We start from the raw sequence: 21,390 nt of genomic DNA, 5'->3' as shown, positions 1-21,390 counted from the left end.
TTAGAAAAATTTAGAAGATATTGCGAATCCTTAATGTCTAAATATTTGTGAAAGCTCTCCGTTGTTTAAGACTCGACTTCGTCGAATCATTAGCATTTTTATAGACTTAATGGTGCAATATTCTTAAAAGAATGACGTTTTGTGAGCAAAATTTATCTACAACTATAGGAAAAATTAGGTAAACGTTGTAGATGAATTACAATCTATCTTAAAAGGTCTAAAACCAACTAATTAATCTCTAACCTTTTGAGTAGATTAAAAAGGTTTAATCACAGTTTGATTCTTACACCTGAACAAAAAAAAAAAAGAGTTAATAAAGTGTTACTTTTTGTTTTGTTCTTATTTTAGTATAAGGTAAGAATAATTTTTATATAGGTATTTAAAAAAAAACGATTAATAACATTTAAAATATTCACAAGATTTTAGAACCGTATCACCTTAGAATACAAAAATATTTTTTAAAAAAATTAGGGTCTTAAAACCCGCCACCTAGTGGCCCAGTCTTTGGGATTGCTAAAAGTCAAATTTTGTTACTTGCGGTGGGAAGAGCTTTGTAGCTTTGCGCTTAACAACAAACAAATCAATAAAAATTTAAATTTAGGCTTATTCTAAAATATAATTACTAAAGTCTGTAAGATATTTTAAAACAAGAAAATTAAAAATTGTTAATTTAAAAGGGGGTATAAGGATCGTCGAAAAAAGTGCAGAAACAAGTTTAATCAAAATGCAAGATGGATTATGTTTTCAATAGTATCTACATTATTTTCTCAAGCTACAAATCCCTATTTTGACTCCACTAAAATTGATAAGTACTGAAAACATAGAATCAAAATAGGGATTTGTAGCTTGAAAAAATAATGTAGGTGTCGAAGGGGCCAAGAGATCGATCATTTTAGCTTATCAGCAATGACAAAGTTGAATAAAATGTCTGCTGCAGAGGGAACTGTGTTGGGTAGCATACAGTAATAAAATATTCAGCTGTTATAAAAAAGAACAATAACTGACAATGACATTCAATATAGAGCACTCCTCGACCCAGCACTAGTTGTAGCTTGTGAAGACGTAAGATCGTTGCAACGTCTCGAGTAATGTAAGGATCGCAAACATTACAATGAGTACTGACGGCAACCGATGTGGTCCGACAAGTCATATTTTACCCGTTTTGAAAAGGTGGAGAAAAAATAAAATTCGAAGGAGATACAGTTGTCCAGACTTCTGTTGGTCGAGTCGTGGTTTAGGGCAGGTTTTCCTAGCATTCCCTGGACCCCTTGAGAAGACAGAATGAAAGTCACAACTTTTTGTTAGCATCATTTCTTATTAAGTGCATATAGCTGTACTTCATGTGTACCGTAATGGAAACAGCAATTTTAAGACAATAACTTTCCAGTCTACCGTGTCCAAATTGTACGTGCATAGTTTGAGAAATGAGGAGGAAAACTTCAGGCATCTTTCATGGCCACCGCAATCTCTGGATCTCAGTCCAATTGACCGTCTGTGGGTTAATTTAAAGGCTCATTCACCATTATTATCTTTTTCCTAATTCGCTCCTTGAATAGCATACAGTATTAATGTCTGAATGTGAAAAAAAAAACCCTTAAGAAACCACCCCTCACCTTGTGGATTCTGTCCCACATCGTATCATGGCTGATATTCGGGCAAAAGGTAACCTAACCTACAATTAGACAGATCCTAATAACGTGGCTAATCAGTATACATTGTCGTCAAACAAGTATTTTGGAATATTTCAATTATTTTAGATTACTCAAACCTTTCGTTTTAATATTATATTAAAACAATATTCTATTGTAACAATAATCAAACAAATATTACAAGGAAATGTGTTTTCACAGTTTCCAGTTGGTCTAATTAAAGTTATTCCGAAAATGATCGATTAAATTTAGTAGCAAATCATAAGAAAAAGGAGTATATTTAATTGCATATACGCTGAAAAATTACAGATAGTAAGTAGAGTAGAATAATCTAACCAATCATAACACGCTTTACATAATCCACCAGGACACGATAAAAGACCGACAACACCTACACACTTGAAGACGAAAGGCAGAAGACTTTCAAAACGTCGTCCTCTACACTTGGGTCTCCACAACAGACAGTTACCGTCCATTCTACAAAGTTTCATTACTCTGTTCATCACAAAGTTTACTCTGTCTAAACAATCTATCAAAGAATAAGTAGAATAGAAATCAGTTACAAGTTACTCACTCAGTGAACTTCGTATGTAAAACGAATGTATTGGTATGATAACTTTTTTCTAGGTTAAGTATTAACTTGTTATATGACAGCACATTTGATTTAAGTATTTGCATGTTAGATGCAGCGTCACCACATAACAATGACTATCCTAAGCGGTGAATGTACATCTTGTAGTAGTCGTTTATAGTTTAAAGAGGGTTAAGTAACGTGTTTGGTTTGGTTTGAATTTCGTGCAAAGCTACACGAGGGCTATTTGCGCTAGCCGTCCCAAATTAAGCTATACTGCTTAATAAGACTAGAGGGAAGGCAGCTAGTCATCACCACCCACTGCCAACTCTTAGGCTAATCTTTTACCACAAAATAGTGGGATTGACCGTAACATTATAACGCTCCCACGACTGAAAGGATGAGCATGTTTGGAGTTATGGGGATTCAAATCCGCGACTCTCGAATTACGAGTCGAGTGCCTTAACAACCTGGCCATGCCGAGCCGTTAAGTACCTTTCGTTAAAATGATTTCAAATATACAAACAAGTCACGTGACAATCACAAATCATATAACATAATAGTGGAGAGGAATATATCATTTTGACATGGTTTAGTATTACGTAGGAAACAGGATCCTACCGAGAATTGGTCACTTTTGAGAAGGATGTGTGACAGTTCTTCCTACGTGCGGATTATAAAGTATGCTTAGATAAGGAATTTATAATTTCAAAGATGGAATATCCTCCGTATTTAAAGGCAATGGAAAACAAAGAAACATGAATTAACTTAGGATACCCGGACGTCCCTGTAAAAAGGTTTACTTCAGACAAATGCGGCATTTTATAACAGGTGAGAATCCACGAACTTAATGTTCAATGGTAAAAGTCGTCCACGTGTCCCAAGCAAACCACTACTCCCTAAGGGATGTCTATAAGTCATCTAATCTACGGCGACGGCTTTCCGACATTCGTTTCTACAATCCGGCATGTATTCCTGGGAATAGCATAAATACCTGTTTCATTCTCCAACTGATTGAGATATGCGACGGTTGAGCTGGGAAGTCGTGGAAGCAACTTACGTATACGTAACTTATATCGCTTTTTCAGACGGAGATCATTCTTGATTACGTGTCATACAATCGAAATTACGCTGCATGCAGAGCTATTGTCAAAGGAGACAGAGCACGACCGGACTTAGCGGTATGTATTGTAACGACGTGGTGGAGTTCTAAAATCGTTCTAATATAAAGTATTCAACCTGTGTACTTCCTGTTACATACTTTCTTCACTGTTTCATATTTTAAAAACAGCTCCTAACAAACTTCGAAACCTGCGTGAAACCTTGAAAAATTATCGATATATCACGTGACCTCTTCGACCAATATCAGTCTTGTCAATGTTGAAGTATCCGTGACATCCCAAATATCTACGTTATTGAAAAGATACAACGGTTCTTGGGATGTCACATGTTCAAGATAAACGTGTTCAATCTTCTTCGTCCTAGATCTACCTTAGAGATACAAAACAACTCCTATAATAGTACAAATGTTTAAAGATTATTTTTCATCTATTTGGCACATACATTTTTGAAGCTGTTTTATGTTAGTGTTATGAGAAAGAAACGTTTAACTTTTACACGAATGAATCGACGACTCGTGATGAGTGGGTGAGCAAATAAAATATGAATAGTGGAAGCCTGAACTATTTTTAAATGTATAAAAAAGTTTGATCATTTATATCAGCCTGATGAAATGTGTTGTAACTGATGTTACTTCCGACGCAAAGTTTACAGCCTTACACACAATTCATTTTAAATGAAGTAACATGAAAATAATTGTATGGATATTTCTGTGACACATTTTATTCCTTATTATCTGAAGTATCCGTCTCCTGGACGGAAGTTATGTAAATTCATGATTAATAAAATGTTTTCTTAGGACATGTTTGTTTAAAATTAAGTACAAAGTTACAAGATGGATTTTCTGTGCTCTGCCCACCATGGTATATCAAAACCCGGTTTCTAGCGTTGTAAGTCCACAGACATAATTCTGCGCTACTGAGAGAACACTTACGACATCATCGGTAAAAACTGCAATACACAAAATAGACCCAGTGAACCTCCATACCAAATTTGGTAAAGACATATGCAGAGGAGGTGATATAGTGGTAAAAATGAAAAACGACCATAAAACCGCAAAATGCAAAACTGACAATTTTTATGTATCTCGCCATGAACCCAAATCCTGAACCATGAGGAGACGATTAGAAAACACAAGATGCAAAACTGAAATTTTGTAAGTAGTTCTCTAGACACATCGAACCTTCGTACTAATTTTAATAAAGATCCATCTATATCCTGTGAAGTAGTTACATGGACAGACAACAGATAGTGCTATTATATTTATATAGATTAATACGAAAAAATGAAGCTGCTTACTAAAAGATACAAAAATGGCACTTTCAAGACTCATTTTAGGATTTCCATGTTAACATAAAATTATCTGTTCGGTAAATTTTTAATGATCATGAACAAACTTGCAGATACCAAAAGCTTTAACACAGCTATACCTTTTTACAAGTGTTAATGACATTTTGTGATAACAACTATGGATATTGAATTCTCAAGAAATTTCACGTGATTTTATCTCCACTTTATCATGAATCATGTCCATCATAATTACGAAAGTGAACCAGATACGACAAGAAACGGTTCTATTTTACTTGAAAAGCTCCTGTGCAAGTGTTTACTTGTGGGAAAAAACATGATATTCTTATGTCTATCAGGACTTATCATACAGAAGTAGATATGTGTAACAAAACTGAGCTGACTTAAATGCAGTTGTAGTTTATAAGATGAAACCTTTTAAGGTGAACAGATAAAATATAATAATTCCTTTAAAATAATATTCAAATGTTCTAAAATATATTTAGCAAAATTTGTTATGGTACTAGCCTCATTAACTTATGCTGGTACGTGGTAAAAGGAAGTTCTTATGTTCACAATCATTTGAATCAAATAATCAGAAATCTGTGACAAACTAAATATATAAATAATTAATACATTGCCTTTGTCACAGCTCACTACGTTAACATATAAAATTATTCATATGAATATGAATAAATAGTTTCTATTAGTATTGATTAAGGTTCTTACACACTTTACCTACATATGGTTATTATAAGCTATTATTAAAGCAATTTTATAAGTTTTATTACTCAGAATTGTAGTATTTAGTTTTTCAGACTAATAACAAATAATTCTTAATCATAATTAGTTTAACTTATGCATTGTACAAGGACTTGTAGCTTTCATATTCATTGTCAAAATCAAAATGTGTCATGCACCTGAGATTGCTATTTTATTATACAAAAAAATATGCTTAAAAGAATGAAGTTGGACATGTACCAAATAACAGGTCATAACAACTTTCGTATCTCCTGTATATATCTAGCATTCAATAAAGCCATTTGCCTCTCGAATTGTTACGTTTTCGCGTAAAGTTGCACATTGAGTTATTTGAACTGTGCCTATCGTGGGGATCAAACCTAGAATTCTAACATCATAAACCATGTTGCTTACTGCTGAATCACCGAGGGATTCTTCTTTCAGAATGTTAAAAGCAATATAAAGCACAAAAATTAAAACTAAAACATATACAATGTTATAACACTAGTATCCATTGTTGGAGTATTCTTAAATGTAAAGTTGTATAGAGTTATCTAAAAATAAATGAGTAACTTTTTTGTGTTTCACATGTTTTTTTTAATTTGGAGGACGTTCTCATATTTATAGAGCAATCAATTTCTTTGTATAATGAAAATTAGACTGATCAGTTTATGTGATTATAAACACAGGGATATAGACATCTCATGGCTAGTTTCTAACCTTATGGGTAAGAACAAGCATTTCTTCGATTTTCAATGGGCATGATAACGGGAGTCCATCTGAAGCGAACATCGGTATCAAAGACAGTTTCTTTGTTTGTATTTTCAAACATGTCTGTCATCACAGTATCAATAATACATCGCAACTGTATGTAAACGTGTCTGTCGTTACAAAATATGATCGTTAATTGCAGATAAATGACTGAGAAAAGAAAAAAGACAACTTGGAAGGCTTGTAAAGTGGAATTAACTTCAAGCGTGTATTCCAGCTAAACGATGCCTTTAATATTGCTCAGGATTTGACTATTTCTAATTGTATCATGCAAAAAACATTAAAAAAACTACAATTTGGTAGTCTAAAATCAGTCCAAAAGCCACTGAATAGAAGAACATGGTTTTATTGATGCTTAGAGTTCAAACTGCGAACAATACATGACTAGAAGCATATAATGTGGTTTGAAGGGCAGCGTTTTACCCTATCATGCACTGGCGATAGTCCTTGTAACTGCTTGTATTGTAGGGAATTTTCTAATGGTAGGGGTAGATCCTTTGATTCCTTTATATATTCATATATAGCCAGTTCATAATATTGCTTTTGTACCCTGATGGACATAGGCTCATCGAAGACGGTAAAGAACAATATACCAAATAATAATAGAATTACTCTAGTCATTTCCTTGGCTACTTCTTTCGCTGGACCTCACATTTGCCGTCATAATCTTCTTTATCTGTGAGCCAGTTACAGACCAAACTACTTGAATGGGTTACAGAGTAAGAAATCCTTCGGAATACTTTGAAAACTGTGACACGCCAAGTCCAGGTAACACAGTGGAAGTTGTTCCAGTCTGATAACGCAGTAACCAATCAGTGTAAGAAATATGTAGTATAGCGTTGAAGTACATTTAGGTAATTTTAGTTATTTATTTAATACTTTTTTTTTTATCATAAGCTGTTTTCAGTTTTGTTTATTTCTACGTCCTGATACAGGCCGTTTTGGTGAAGGTGGAACCACTTTCTATTGGGTTGAGGAATAATTCGTGAGCGTTTTTTCAAGTTAAAAAAATATATTCATAAATGAAACGCTTTTGCAAAATATTTCATGTCATTTGGTAGATAATTTTTTGCTCTAATAGATGGTGTGTTTGATTTTCATATGTCTTTAATTTTTGCTTTCATTTTCAGCTCATTAAATGGAATGTCAAGTGGACAAAATCGAGCATTTTTGACACCATCTGCTTTTCGCATTTAATTTCTTGCAATTTCATTTACAACAATGCATACTATATACCTAGGTATTACATGAAATAAAGTATCATAATAAATGTTTTGGGTGTAATGTGTTCATGCATTGAAGTATTGTATAGTCTTGCATGTAATGCTTGAATGAAATTATTTAAAAACGCTCACGAATTATTCCTCAACCTAATACTACAAATATATAAAAAACGTTTTCCAAGACAAACATACATGCCAATTTTGAAAGAAACCTTCGAAACAGATATAGAGAGACGACCAATCACTGAAAGTTTTTTAATATTGTTTAATCACATGCGGTCTTTCATACATGTTCCAAGCTTTTAACTGGTATTAAACTTAGTCCCTTCCATAACAACTACTTTTATGCCGTAATAACTTTAGCTTTCTTTATCAGCTACGTGGCGAATCCGACGTAGGTGATGCTATTCCCCTTTAGCTTCCCCAAGTTGAGTGTCAAAAATGCTGATTATGCTTATTTATTTATTATTACCGACAGACATTAGGATGTTGTCATACATGACAAATCCCTACCTTATCGTGGACATTATTACTTGGCCTGAGTCTTTTAATTTTAGAAACACTTTACACGTTAAGACTTATTATTTTTTAAATACCACATTCTCTGTTTAGTTGCAGTAACCACCGCTGCTCGATGGTTAATTACAATATTTATTGTTTGAACAACCTTTCCAACGATTTCAAGTAATTTTTGATTTCATAAAACATGTTAATTACAGTTTATGTTACTTTCTTTGTGCTCTTTTATTCCCTAAAGATGTGCACTTTCATTTTCTTAACATATAACAAATGAAACTTAACAGATTCAAAAGTACGTTTGTTTGACTTTCGCAGAAAGCTACACGAGGGTCACCTGCGCTAGCCATCCTAAATTTAAAAGGTTAAAACTAGAGGGAAGGTAGCTAGTCATCATCGCCCACCGCCAACTCTTAGGCTATTTCTTTTTACCACATTATAACACCCCCACAGCTGAAAGGGCGAGTATGTTTGTGTTTGGTAGGATGGGGATTCAAACCCGCGCCCTAACCACCTGGCTGTTGGGTCCACGGTTGTTGGTTAATCTCCTCATAGAATAGTTCCCCGATATTTTAAATATTGTACAACTTCCTATTTTTCATTATTCACACCGTAATACGTTGCAGTAATATAAATGAAAAGTAAGATAAGTTGTTTGCCTCCATGTAGTTCAGTCTTAAAAAAACAACAGAACGTCTGATGTCTGATTACCATACCTTTTTATCTATTCTCCCCTTCATTCCCCCTGTTTTGACACTAAAATTGAATAAACGGATAAAGAAACGCACGAATAGTTCAATTTGATAATTATTTCGCATTTATTGCCTTAATTCCACGAAAGATAATTAAACTGAGCGAAGAGTCCTGTAGCAAAATGCGTGAAACCAATGTCAAATGAAAATGGTGTTTAACGTCACACGTAGCACAAGTAACTTTGTAACGGACGAACAGATCTTATGTTGCAAATAAAAATAGTGGAAAAGGGTATTTATAGAATTGTCTATTAATCCCGATATTTCCGGATATCTTTACTAATTTACTTTGTTTGTTTGTTTTGAAATTTCGCACAAAGCTACTCGAGGGCTATCTGTGCTAGCCGTCCCTAATTTTAGCAGTGTAAGACTAGAGGGAAGGCAGTTAGTCATCACCACCCACCGCCAACTCTTGGGCTACTCTTTTACCAACGAATAGTGGGATTGACCGTCACATTATAACGCCCCCACGGCTGAAAGGGCGAGCATGTTTGGATGCTCAGATTACGAGTCGCACGCCTTAACACGCTTGGCCATGCCGGGCCCCCTAATTTACTTTAAACATGTCTATGTTATGCAATTAACTCCAATGATACCTATTACTTTTCCAAATTTGATGCGATATATTTATTTTCATTCCTTAACATATAATTACAATATACATAATAGAGTTGGATTTACCCTTTTTTTTTGTTCTACGCTGAAGAGAGAAGATGTACTTTAAACATTGAAAGTCCTCTAACTAATATTAATTTTACAAGTTTATCAAAAATCAGTCCTTTTTCACATTTTTTAAATTTTTTGTTCCAGTCCAAGACTGTTTCAACGGATGTTTTCAACTTTGGATAATTTAACCTAACGAAAACCAAGGAAGTTCACATGTTGCTCGTGTGTGCGGAGAAAAATCTCTGCCATAATGTAAAACAGATTTTAAAGATTGTTTGAAGCAAAAGCCCGTGTCCCGAATCTCCCCAGTTGGTGTCTTGAAAAATTTGAAAAGAAAACTAAAACATTGATAATTCCTATGCCTGCGGGCCCGAGCCCCGAATTTTTTAAATATATAGCGACGCCTCTGTTTTCAAAAGCTATCATTACTTCCATTGTTTTAAATGTATTTCATAGACAATTACAGTTCTAACCAATAAGAACTTTTAAAAGTTATTTGTGAGATAATATGCTTATTTTCTGTAGAACGTACCTTAAAAGTTGTACGTGATTATGTCTCACTGTTAGAGACAAAATATTGTACAGAAATAAATCTATTATCCGACATACAGCCGTTTGGAATCTTCATACTGTTTCTCAGTTTTAAACCAACACGCACAAGTATTCCCTTTCAGAAATGTGAAATCACTTTGGAGTGCGACATTACTAGGGCTACCATAACACTAAATTATTGGTTGATTTTTTTTTAAGACAAAAAGGTAAGTTTGCAATGCACCTTGAGATCTAGTTCAATTGAAATTTCGAAAATAAATTACCAGATATATATTGTTCAACATCACCGAGAAAAGAAAAAAAACCATAAAAAACTCGCCGTACAACACTAATTTATTCCATAGACTTTAAACGCACGTTAAGTTCTTTATCAATCTCAAACTTATAAAATATTCTTTTAAACCTCAAATTAGTGATTTGTATGCCGTATGTAGAACTGGCCTAGCATGGCCTGGTAGTTAACAGGCTCAACTCATCCCTAAGCATGCTCGCCCTTTCAGTTGTGTAGGTATTATAATGTAGCTATTAATCCCATTATTTGTTGTTAAAGAATAGCTCCAAAGTTTAATACGTGCTAGCGACGGCTAGCGCAGAAAGCCTCGAATAGTGAAATACAGCAAACAAATTTGTAATGTTAACATATTGAGCCATTTTTTACTTGTTACAATGTAAGGAACTGGCAAAAATACTGCGTTTAAAAGAACCATTTTCTATGTAAAATACACAGGGAAACACAAGTAGTAATTAATGGGTTCAATTACTGTATTGATGAGATTTTTGTTTAAATCTGTGTAACTTGTTTGTCATTAGACATCATGTATTTTTGTTTGTTTGCTTGCTTGGAATTAAGCACAAAAGCTACACAATGGACTATCTGTGCTCTGCACACAATGGATATCAAAACCCGATTTCTAGAGGTGTGAGTCCGCAAACATACCGCTGAGCCATTGGGGAAAGAGATCATGTAACAAACACAGTCATGATACCACAAGCAATATCTTCCATAAATAGTTTAGAAAAAAAGATTTTAAAAAGTAGACGAGGTCTGGATTCCACTGAAAATTCTGAGGTTAATATAGATTCACATTCAACCTTTTACTATCGATTATTTCTTTACATTTTTTGAGACAAACCACACCTGCTTTGTCAGGATTTTTACTCAGTAACCACAGCTTCAAAAAACAGTAGGCTAATAAGAATAAATAACTTTAAAACTCAAAGCCTTACAACTATCTTATATATATATATAATAGTAGAAATTACTTAATAATAAACAGTTGAAAATGACGGGCGAATATAAAAACAAACAGATGAAAAAGGAAGTTTTAAACATTTGGTCACACAGAATGAAAGTCGTTTTTGAAAATATATTTCGTGTGAAGGATAGCTCTGTCATTAGGTTGGGAACTTTTCATACTTCCATTATTGTTACCGTCATTTATGAAAGGCAAATATAAAATTTTACATTTAAAACCAGAAGAGAAAACTCTTATAAGATTGGTAAACATGATGTTGTCAGTTCAGAAACATTGAATGACACACACAAGAACATACGGACGATAAAGCAGTGACAACTGAACATTGTAAAAGGAGTTGTTTAATGAAAGATATATAACTAATCAGGTGGGTACATGGGTCAGTGAATGTCAAGGTGGATGGATAAAAAATGAATAAACTGTTGGGATTAGGTGATGCATTTTCAATTACTTATAAATTTTATCAGTATTGCGAAAATGTACTCTCATATTGAAATAATTATATATATTTAAGTTATTTAAGCGCTGACTACTAAATGAACACTGAATTTGATTTGAGGTCATCATAAAATAATTATTTTAAATTAAGATCGAAGCACAACAAAGTTTTTCATTTTTTTCTTGCCTATGACTAGTGACGGATTTAAGATTGTGTGAGCGCAGGAGCTAATAATTTTTGTGGGCCCTACATCCCGTGTAATTTTACATAGAATAAAGTTATCAATGGGCCCTTGGGATGAGCCCCTCTAGCCCCTACCTAACTAAATACGTCACTGCCACTGACTACTATAACATACATTCAACTAAAACTTTGTGGCTTAGCCTTGATCTCTCTATGCCGAATGCATAATCAGTAGATAACTACAATATGCAAATTATGGTTAAATACTATTTTTAACCTGTTTTACGATAACTCATTTCAGGCAAATTAAGAAAGAAATGCTGAAGAAATATTTTAATGCGATTATTATGTTTAACTTCACTTGTTATTGTACATGGCTTTGAAAGCTATGACGTTATACACTATATTTAAACAACTCGTGTCAACAGCATTTCAACTAGCCAGGAGCCGAGTGCGCCCCAGTACCGCCAAAAAACAAAACAGAAGGAAACGCGCTCATTGCACTTTGCGATAAAAAAATTAATGGTCAAATTTCACTATTCGATTAGAATAACCCATTAACTGACGATGGGTGTGTTGACTAGCTGCCTTCTCTCTTGTCTATTACTTTAAAATTAGGGACACCTTGCACATATAATCCGGAGTAGGCTTGCGCGAATTTAAACAGATGACCAGTCAGATTAGTTATAGTTCAACGATAGACTTCGTCTGTAGCAAACCATATTGGCGGAATATGTTGTGTTCTTCTTGTAAAAATGTCCTCGTTGGACCAGATAAGAGTTTAAGGGTATAAAAATTCTCTCTCTCTGTTTTATTTTTTACTGCAATGTTCCATTACACTTGTTAGCTTCGCTAATTCTGCCACTGCACAACATTACGCTTCTTATATGAATATTGTTGCAACCCAATAGGCTTAACAAGTTCTGGCCTACAACGGACAAAATGGAGTTGAAATGTTACTATGTACTCTTAATTCTAGAAAGCCGTTTTTAGTAAGTTAAGGGTGAAGTTTTTATAACCATTTCCTGGCTCAGGATGATGATTCATCTCATTTGCTACTCTAAAAAGGAACTATGCTTTGCCAACTTCAGCGTTGCACACCGCACAACTTAATATATAATATTTGACTACGGTGAATAATATTCACTTCACTAAAAATATCAGTGAAACGTACTCATTCTGTAGAGCTTTATCGAACAAAAGATTTTAGTGACAGGTGCCTATCATGTATGTGCTGTTATCACTGGAAACTGATGTACGTTTCGGATCACTGATCAGTGAATTACTCGATTCCTAACCTTCCAGTGCAGATTCATCCCACTTACCATACACCGAAAGGAGCCGTTGTTTCGCAAGTTTGAGTATTATATACGAGATTTAGCGTTTCAAACAAACATTGTCACAAAATTTATGATTATTATTTTAACAATTTTCTGATTCTGAGAGGGTACCTACAACAGATAAAGTGCGATTAAAATGTTATTAGACAGAGAATATTTTCATGTTGTTCTAATGTCCAAAATAAAATACTATTTGGTAGGAGAGTACTGAAAAATATTCTAAATTTAGAAAGAAAAGTAAATTTGTTTGTTTGTTTTGGAATTTGGCACAAATCTACTCGAGGGCTATCTGTGCTAGCCGTCCCTAATTTAGCAGTGTAAGACTAGAGGGAAGGCAGCTAGTCATCACCACCCACCGCCAACTCTTGGGCTACTCTTTTACCAACGAATAGTGGGATTGACCATCACTTTATAACGCTCCTACGGCTGGGAGGGCGAGCATGTTTGGCGCGACGCGGATGCGAACCCGCGACCCTCAGATTACGAGTCGCTCGCCTTAACGCGCTTGGCCATGCCGGGCCAGAAAAGTAAATAAATATTATGTCTCTCAAAATTAACACACACACACACATACAATAAATATTTTAACTTATGGAATTTGCTACTTTTTTTTTTTTTTTCCACCAGGGCATTTTATCAGTCTGAAGGGAAACTCACGGTTGAGATAGAATAAAGAAATAATTTGTAATTTTTAATATGAAATATTTCCTCACAAAATAAAATATATAAAACGATAGCTCAAATAATTTTACAGACCTAACGAACAACTATTGGCAAAGTAAATCAATTTAAAGTATCTTATACAAAATATTTTCTATGTTGAAAAAGGAAAATCTGCGGATTCGAGTAATTTTACTCGTTTAACGAGGGGTATTTACAAGTCCGAAGAGGAATTTCCAGTTACAAAACACAATTTCGAATATTTCAAACCGTCACTCCTGACGAACAGTCAACTATATGAAAGCACTCGAATTTGGAGCTTCGTTTGAAAACATTACAACTTTTGTAGGTGATCTTGTGCGTTATTTCTTAACCAGAACCATTACAATTTTTTTTTAGCGCATGCACATTGAAGTGTCCCACAAAAATTATATGCATCATTCATTGTAATTTATATAGGATGGTAATGTTTACATGGAATAGCGAACTTCCCTGTATTACTACAACTTTTTATCTAGCCGTGCCAAAATTTCAAATTTAAAGTTAATTAAATCTAATCTAGTCCAACCACTGCGGTCACACAGCGAAAGATAGTAATATAAACACGAAATAGCACAAATCATTATTAAAAATCACTCAGCACAGACGAAAGTCTAAAACAAGTTATAAATAACTTCATAATAATATTATTCAAAACAACAATGAAACTGACACTCACTCAAATATACTAAAAAATATAATTGTAGATATTGAAAACAGAAACTAGTTATTATACAACAAACTGGAGCTTGCTCAATATATCAATAACAAAATGTTTAAAAATACAAACTACAGTTTAACGTCATTAACTTTTTAATTCTGGTACCTTACTCATTGATTGTACCACAATGTTCTCCTTTTCATCTTTTGATTAAAATATCTACTTTGGTTTTCTCGTTTATCTTCTTCTTGTGTGTTTATTTACACGCATTTCTACTGCCTTGATACTTCTTACAGAAGTCTGAAAGCATGGCCCCCAATGTTGCTCTTTACAGTTGACTTTATCTTACCTCTCACATTTCCATGGATACCAAGTTGTCCCACGTGATCTTTGAGCTCAACAACGTCAACTAATCATACAGTATTGTTATAACGAATTTTATTTTTCTCAGTATTTTTGGATTTTTCAGTGAAATTAATGCAAAGTTCAATAGACTTAAAGAAAACGAAGGCGGTTTATTTCTTGAACTTTGAGTTTCACAAGGGAGCTAATTAATATTCGTTCGTAGTCCTAAATTGACAAAAGATGCTAATACATCAGTTTATCTTACTTGTTAACTTTTCCCTTATCGATATTTCTTTGTCAAAACACAATCTGCTTAACTAACGAAAATAAGTTGACAACTCTAATAAATTACCTACTATAACTGATTCGAAAATCAATAACAATGTCTTGGTTATTCCCAATTTTATACTGTTGAAATTGTTTTCTAAACTTTCAAGAATATTCTAATCCTTAAGCCACACCTATCGTGTGACACAAATTGAATTTGCATCAATACAAACCTAATTTAAATAATAACTATAATTGTAAAACAAGCAAACAAACAAAAACATGGTAAATAACAGTATAACAATAGTCTTTCAACCACTATTTTAGGATGTGTGTTGTACCACGCTCAAATTTGTATCAGTCAAATCACACTCCCACCGAGGCAAGTAACACATTATCGAAGTTTTCAAGCCTTATAAAAATAATTCACCCGCAGAACGTAAATGATTTGGTTCTACCAGTTATAATCCCTTCTCCAACATTTTGAACCAGACCCATAATGGCCAGGTGGTTAAGGCACTCGACTCGTAATCCGCGGGTTCGAATCCCCGTTACATCAAACATGCTCGCCCTTTCAACTGGGAGCGTTATAATGTGACGGTCAATCCCACTATTCGTTGGTAAAAGAGTAGCTCAAGAGTTGGCGGTGGGTGGTGAAGACTAGCTGCCTTCCCTCTAGTGTTACACTGCTAAATTGGGGACAGCTAGCGCAGATAGCCCTCGTGTAGCTTTGCGCGAAATTCAAAACAAACCAAAGATCCATAATATCATCTGCGAATACTGGTGGTCATATATTAGAAACCTGAGATACTGACCTGCTGTTTGGTGTCCATTATCCATCTGACTTCTTTCCTTGCAGATAGTAGTCACAGTCAATACTTAAACTAAAAGCCAAAATTATATTCACGTTATAAAAATAATCAAAAATAAAGTTGTTTATTTTGACCTAATCTAACTTCTTCCATGTATTTTAACGTTGCATAAATACTAACATAATTAGAAATCTATATATTCAAAATATGAACGTTCAGCAAATTTTGAATTGATTCAATTTTTAATATGAAAAAGGTCGAACAATTTTCATTTAAACAACACTCACTACATACAATTTTGTATTCTATAGTAATATAATAAAAAAACAAACAAAATAAAAAATCTCCAACATGTGAGAATGCGACGTTGAAGTTCAAATGCTCTAGCGGTAAAAACTCCTTTCCTCATTAATTTAGTATCGAAAAGCGAACATATAAACGCTGCTGCTATCTGTTTAATTTTCAGGAAAACCTTCTGTCAAAAACAAAAATATTCAATAAAATTATAACAAAATGGAATAGTGGTGGCAAATGCACTGTGAAGAAAATTGAGAATTATGCTTAAATCTGGAACTAGTTTTTGACATTCAAAATTGACAAAAAAAGAAAAGAAAATTCATATATCAGAATATTTGAGTTATGGAACACAAATATCCACTTTGTTCCAAAATTATTAAAACGCTCTTTAATAATGATAGAAGTCGTATGAATTGTGAAAACTGAAATAAAAATGTAAACTTGAGAGATGAAATTTACTAACTGTTTATTACGTTTGATAATATTTAGAATGATGTATTCAAAACCAGTGATGCAAGTTGTCTTAGACTAAGACTTCTGGAGAAAATGCGATATGTTCTAGGTAAAGTTGTGGCAAATTAATTTGAATTTTTGCCATGGTGAGTAACCTTTGTGATCACTTGAAAGTCTAATTATTAAGTACTCATTCATTTGTATACTACTACACACTAATCACTAACTATTTTATATTTTAGTTGCTAATCTGTTGACACAATCAGGGATGTCCTGTGTTTGTGGTGGCAAGCTGCAACTTGACCACTGGTCTTCTTCATTGAAAGATGACTTTGCAATCCACTCCTCCAAGGTCACCCACCACCACCAAACAAGGTCCAACAGAAATTAAACTCCATAAATATAATAGACATAAAATACTGTATTACAAATCTACTTATAATAGCTCATCATGCAAGAGAAGACCACATGATAAAATAGAATAATACAAAAATAATGTGACATGAGCCACACACACAAATGAAAGTTTCTACATTAACCTAACAGATAACACAATGTATCACAAATGTTTGCAAAACATAGATATCCCCTTTGGAAGTTGTTTCTAGTTTATGAGGGCAATTCTGGATATGTAGATAGCTTAGTTGCTTTTAAATTTAGGTACAGGATCACATACCATCCATACTATGTACTGAAACCTATTATGAGCATAATACATTACCAACACTAATATTAAAAACACTGTCATCTACCCTGATAAGCAAACTTCAGCTGTAATACTACAAACAAGTATCAGTAATATCTGTACAAGATAATATGTCATAAAACAGACATGAATAACTTAGTTTAAGCTATTTGAATAAATAAAATATTACATTGTTAGATAAAGAATTCCATCAAAACATTAAATCTAGTGGTAATTAAAATATTAGATTAAATTTAACCTGAAAAGAGGGGACTATTTATAGTAGCACTATTCAGATGTTATGTTAATTGCATACTTCAATTATTTGTACCTTTCAGTAAAAAAAAAAAAAAAAAAGACTGTTAAACTATTATGATTGTACAGAGTACTAATACATAGTTTCAAGATTTCATACTAAGATTCTTTATTTCATTTCAATAACCTTTTACACAAAATCTTCATCTTTACTTTTCTTCCTCAGAAAACTACAGTTAAGCTCAGATGGTTAAGCTTTGTTTTTTGTCCATCAATTTGGTATACACCAGTGACACATTTCATAGTGCTTTCAAACACGATCTTCTGTTTTTCTCACTACAGGAATAATTTTGTTGCACAAAACAGTTCAATCACAAAATTATATTTCATAGAGAAAGGAAAAATATTTTCAAATGCATGAGTCAAATACTTTCAGTTGCTCTTTTTATAATGATTTTTAAAAGTATATCCTACAGTTTTGGGGTAAAACAAGTTAGATTTAATGTGTAGACAAAAGTAGTAACAAAACCCATTATATAACCAACTGAAAGCTGAAGTATAAGCAATTTTAATTCACATTAGCCTAGGTAGTTTTTAAATTATAGAAAATATTACCAAGTAGAGCTTTTTACATACTTAAAGATGTGGAAGTTGGCTTAGTAAAGTTTTTGTTTGTTCACACACCTTTATTTTTCCTTTAAAAAATAGAAAGTTCAAGACTATCTAGATTTCAAATTTCACCTACCACTACTACTCAAGTTTTGCTTTCATATTCAGCTGGTACACGTTGTAACTTAAAAAAAACAAAACAACAACAATATATAAGCTCTTATCAGTCACAATGAGCTAACAACTAATTACAAGCTATTTAAGCTTTCATCATTTCAGCTAAATTGATACTAAATATCACTAATTGAAAGTTTCTATTACTTTACATTTTAATGCATATTTGTTATGGGTTTGTGTTTAAACACACATCATTATACATTTTTATTGTACAAGGGTTTACAGCTGTCCAGTTTTTAAACTTAATCTTGTACCCTGTGTTTCCACCATGCACTGGTGTGAGATGTAAAGTTAAAAGATATTACATGACAAAATTCATACCATGACCATTTATAAAAACTGATGCAATCTCATCTATCATCAGGAAATACAGATTCATCCAATGACATTCTCTATCATCAACTAGTTTGTTTGGTGGTCTGACTACAGCTGATGTTTAAGTCTCAGCTCTCAGTTGGTTATGGTATGGGTTTTATTATGTGAAAAAAATGGATAGCTAGAGTTAACTGAAAAGCTGAATAGGCTTAAACTATCTTTTACAATACAAGGTTTTATTAAATATATATCTAAGCTGGATCTTGGCAGTGTTTTGAGTATTTATGAACACTCTTCCTGCCATTTCTCTTTGTGTTCAGATGTTTTGACTCTATGCTTAGCCCTTGGAAAATTCTTTGAATTCTAAAATTAAAATATAGAACTATATTCTACCACAGCATTCTCCACACCCAATTACATATCATTACAGTCCCTTCCATGGTCTATATTGTTATTAATTATCCCTGTATAGTGTTTACAGCTACACACATGAAGAACTCTGCATGCATGGATCTCAAATCACCATCCCAGCATCAACAAAACACTGAGAGATGACTATAAAAATACATGTATGATCAAACTACATTTAAACAACCTTTCACATAACTCCCCCATTGACTGGGATAACATATTATCAACCTAGTTGTGTTGATTAAAGCTCAAATCTGCAGTTCATAGTTGGTATCAACATACGCAACTGAAAAATGTAATCAAATCAGAAGTGATAAATACCTAGCTAAAGTTTCCCAGCCACAAATTTTCTTTTTTACATTCAAAGAGCATATAAAACAAAACCAAGAATCTGATGTCTGCTAACAAAGGGGTCATAAATTTCCTTATGATAAAATGTAACTGCAATCAGCACAAGCTTTTAAATAAATGTTCTAGATACTGAACAACACATTCCTTTTGGTGGAACTTCATGCACTATATTTAAAATAGACACTTTCAATGCCATAAATATAAAAACACAACTTTGTTTTCTTCTTTTTATGATGATATTATATATTTCAACTAAAGAGTATTTCTTTCAAGTTATTTAATAAACAGGATGATTACTGTAGTGTTTCTTGATGGACAAACTTTCTGTAAATTGATGGAGTTATAAACTTTTACACATCAAAAAGTTTATAATTTTAACAGAGTGGCAGATACAAAGTTTTAGATGTTTTTGCATTGCTTTTTTTTGTTTTTTTAATTTCACTAATTTGTATCAACTGCAGTTCATAGCATAGAATTTTGACTGTATAAAGATTATACAGTTCCTTCAACTGTAAAATACAGATTCATCATGGTCATTCACATGATTTGAAAAAGTTTCTTCAATTCAACCATAAGTTGCCAGTCAGATTTCAGTAAATCCTCACGGAAATAATCTTTACAAGCGTCAATAGACTGTCGACTTATCTATGAGAAAGAGATAAATACAAATATTTAACACAGCTACAATGTTGAAAAATGATTATGAGAGTAAAGTTAATACAATCAGATATTTTTAAAACTGTTACACAGTAAAATCAGATAGAATTTTTAAATGTACTACAGTAAGTTGTAATTAAAGATGGAGAAAAGATTTGTGCATTTTGAACTGATACACTCTTTCTAATTACTTCTTTTACTAACAGAAGTTTTGGTGGGAACTAAAAATTAATGTAGCTGTATATACAAAAAGCTAACTGTGTAGTAGAAATCTGTAAATTATAAAACTCAGTGATGTCAAGAAAACCCACTTGTAGAGAAATATATATGCAAAAACGGCTCGTTTGGGTTGAGAAATATTTTACATAGAAGAGCGAACAACGTTTGAATATATAATTTTATTAAGTATGTGTTTTGATGTTATATCCCTCTTTACAGAAGTTCCAACCACTGCAAGATAGCCTTAGAACTCTATATCCGAGACCCTAACCCAACTATAGACATTCCCAGTAATCAATTAGCAACCCTCATAGAATTCACCACGATAAAGAGAAACTTCATGATCAACAACCAAAACTATATACAAATAAATGGCCTAAGCATGGGCAACCTAGTATCACCAGTTCTAGCCAATATTTTTATGACACAAGGTGAAACACAAGCAATTAACACAGCATTACATCCACCACTATACTGGTACAGATATGTAGATGACACGGTTGCAGGATTCAAATCTACAGAACACATACTTAATTTTTTCAATCACATTAACTCCATACATCCCAACATTAACTTCACATGTGAACAGGAAGAAAGCAATCAAATATCATTTCTTAACCTCAAAATTACAAGAACCAATACACAATTCAACACAGAAATCCACCGAAAAATCACCCATACTGGACTATACATTCCTTGGGACTCAGCACATGAAACAAAACAAAAACTTAACATACTAAGAAACCAAATAAACACAGCCATAAAACTATGCTCACCAGATAAAATTAACGATGAATTAGACAAAATAAAACAACACTTCATCAACATCAATAAGTTTCCTCCACAAACCATAGAAAACATTATATGCACACACCTAGACAGAAAGCAAAATCAACCAACAAAAGTAAATCTATCTCACGAATCAAAAAATCACGAAACCATATACTGCTGTATACCACATATTCCCGACATCAGCAGACAAATAACCAATATTTGGCAAAAACTAGTAACAAAATATGACATTCCAGTTAATACCAAATTTATTCAAAAACCAGGCACAAAACTGAGGTCTATACTATGTAAAAACTATGCAGACAAACACCACACCAACA

At 33.2% G+C, this 21,390-nt stretch overlaps 2 protein-coding genes across 2 annotated transcripts in view; one reads left to right on the top strand and one right to left on the bottom strand.

Annotated features, from left to right (window-relative positions):
- Nucleotides 1-21,390, top strand: part of LOC143253124 (uncharacterized) — a 59,210-nt gene that overhangs the window by 27,685 nt on the left and 10,135 nt on the right. The gene's annotated exons all lie outside the window — the stretch shown is intronic.
- Nucleotides 17,681-21,390, bottom strand: part of eIF5B (eukaryotic translation initiation factor 5B) — an 88,672-nt gene continuing 84,962 nt past the window's right edge. The window contains exon 24 of the mRNA XM_076506431.1: nt 17,681-20,047. Coding sequence (XP_076362546.1) covers nt 19,940-20,047 — 108 coding nt within the window. The 3' untranslated portion in view covers nt 17,681-19,939. The remainder of the gene's footprint in view (nt 20,048-21,390) is intronic.

This window comes from Tachypleus tridentatus, chromosome 6 (assembly GCF_004210375.1).
Source record: "Tachypleus tridentatus isolate NWPU-2018 chromosome 6, ASM421037v1, whole genome shotgun sequence".
In the NCBI taxonomy this organism is placed as follows: domain Eukaryota; kingdom Metazoa; phylum Arthropoda; class Merostomata; order Xiphosura; family Limulidae; genus Tachypleus; species Tachypleus tridentatus.
This window is presented reverse-complemented; position numbering and strand designations above follow the sequence as displayed.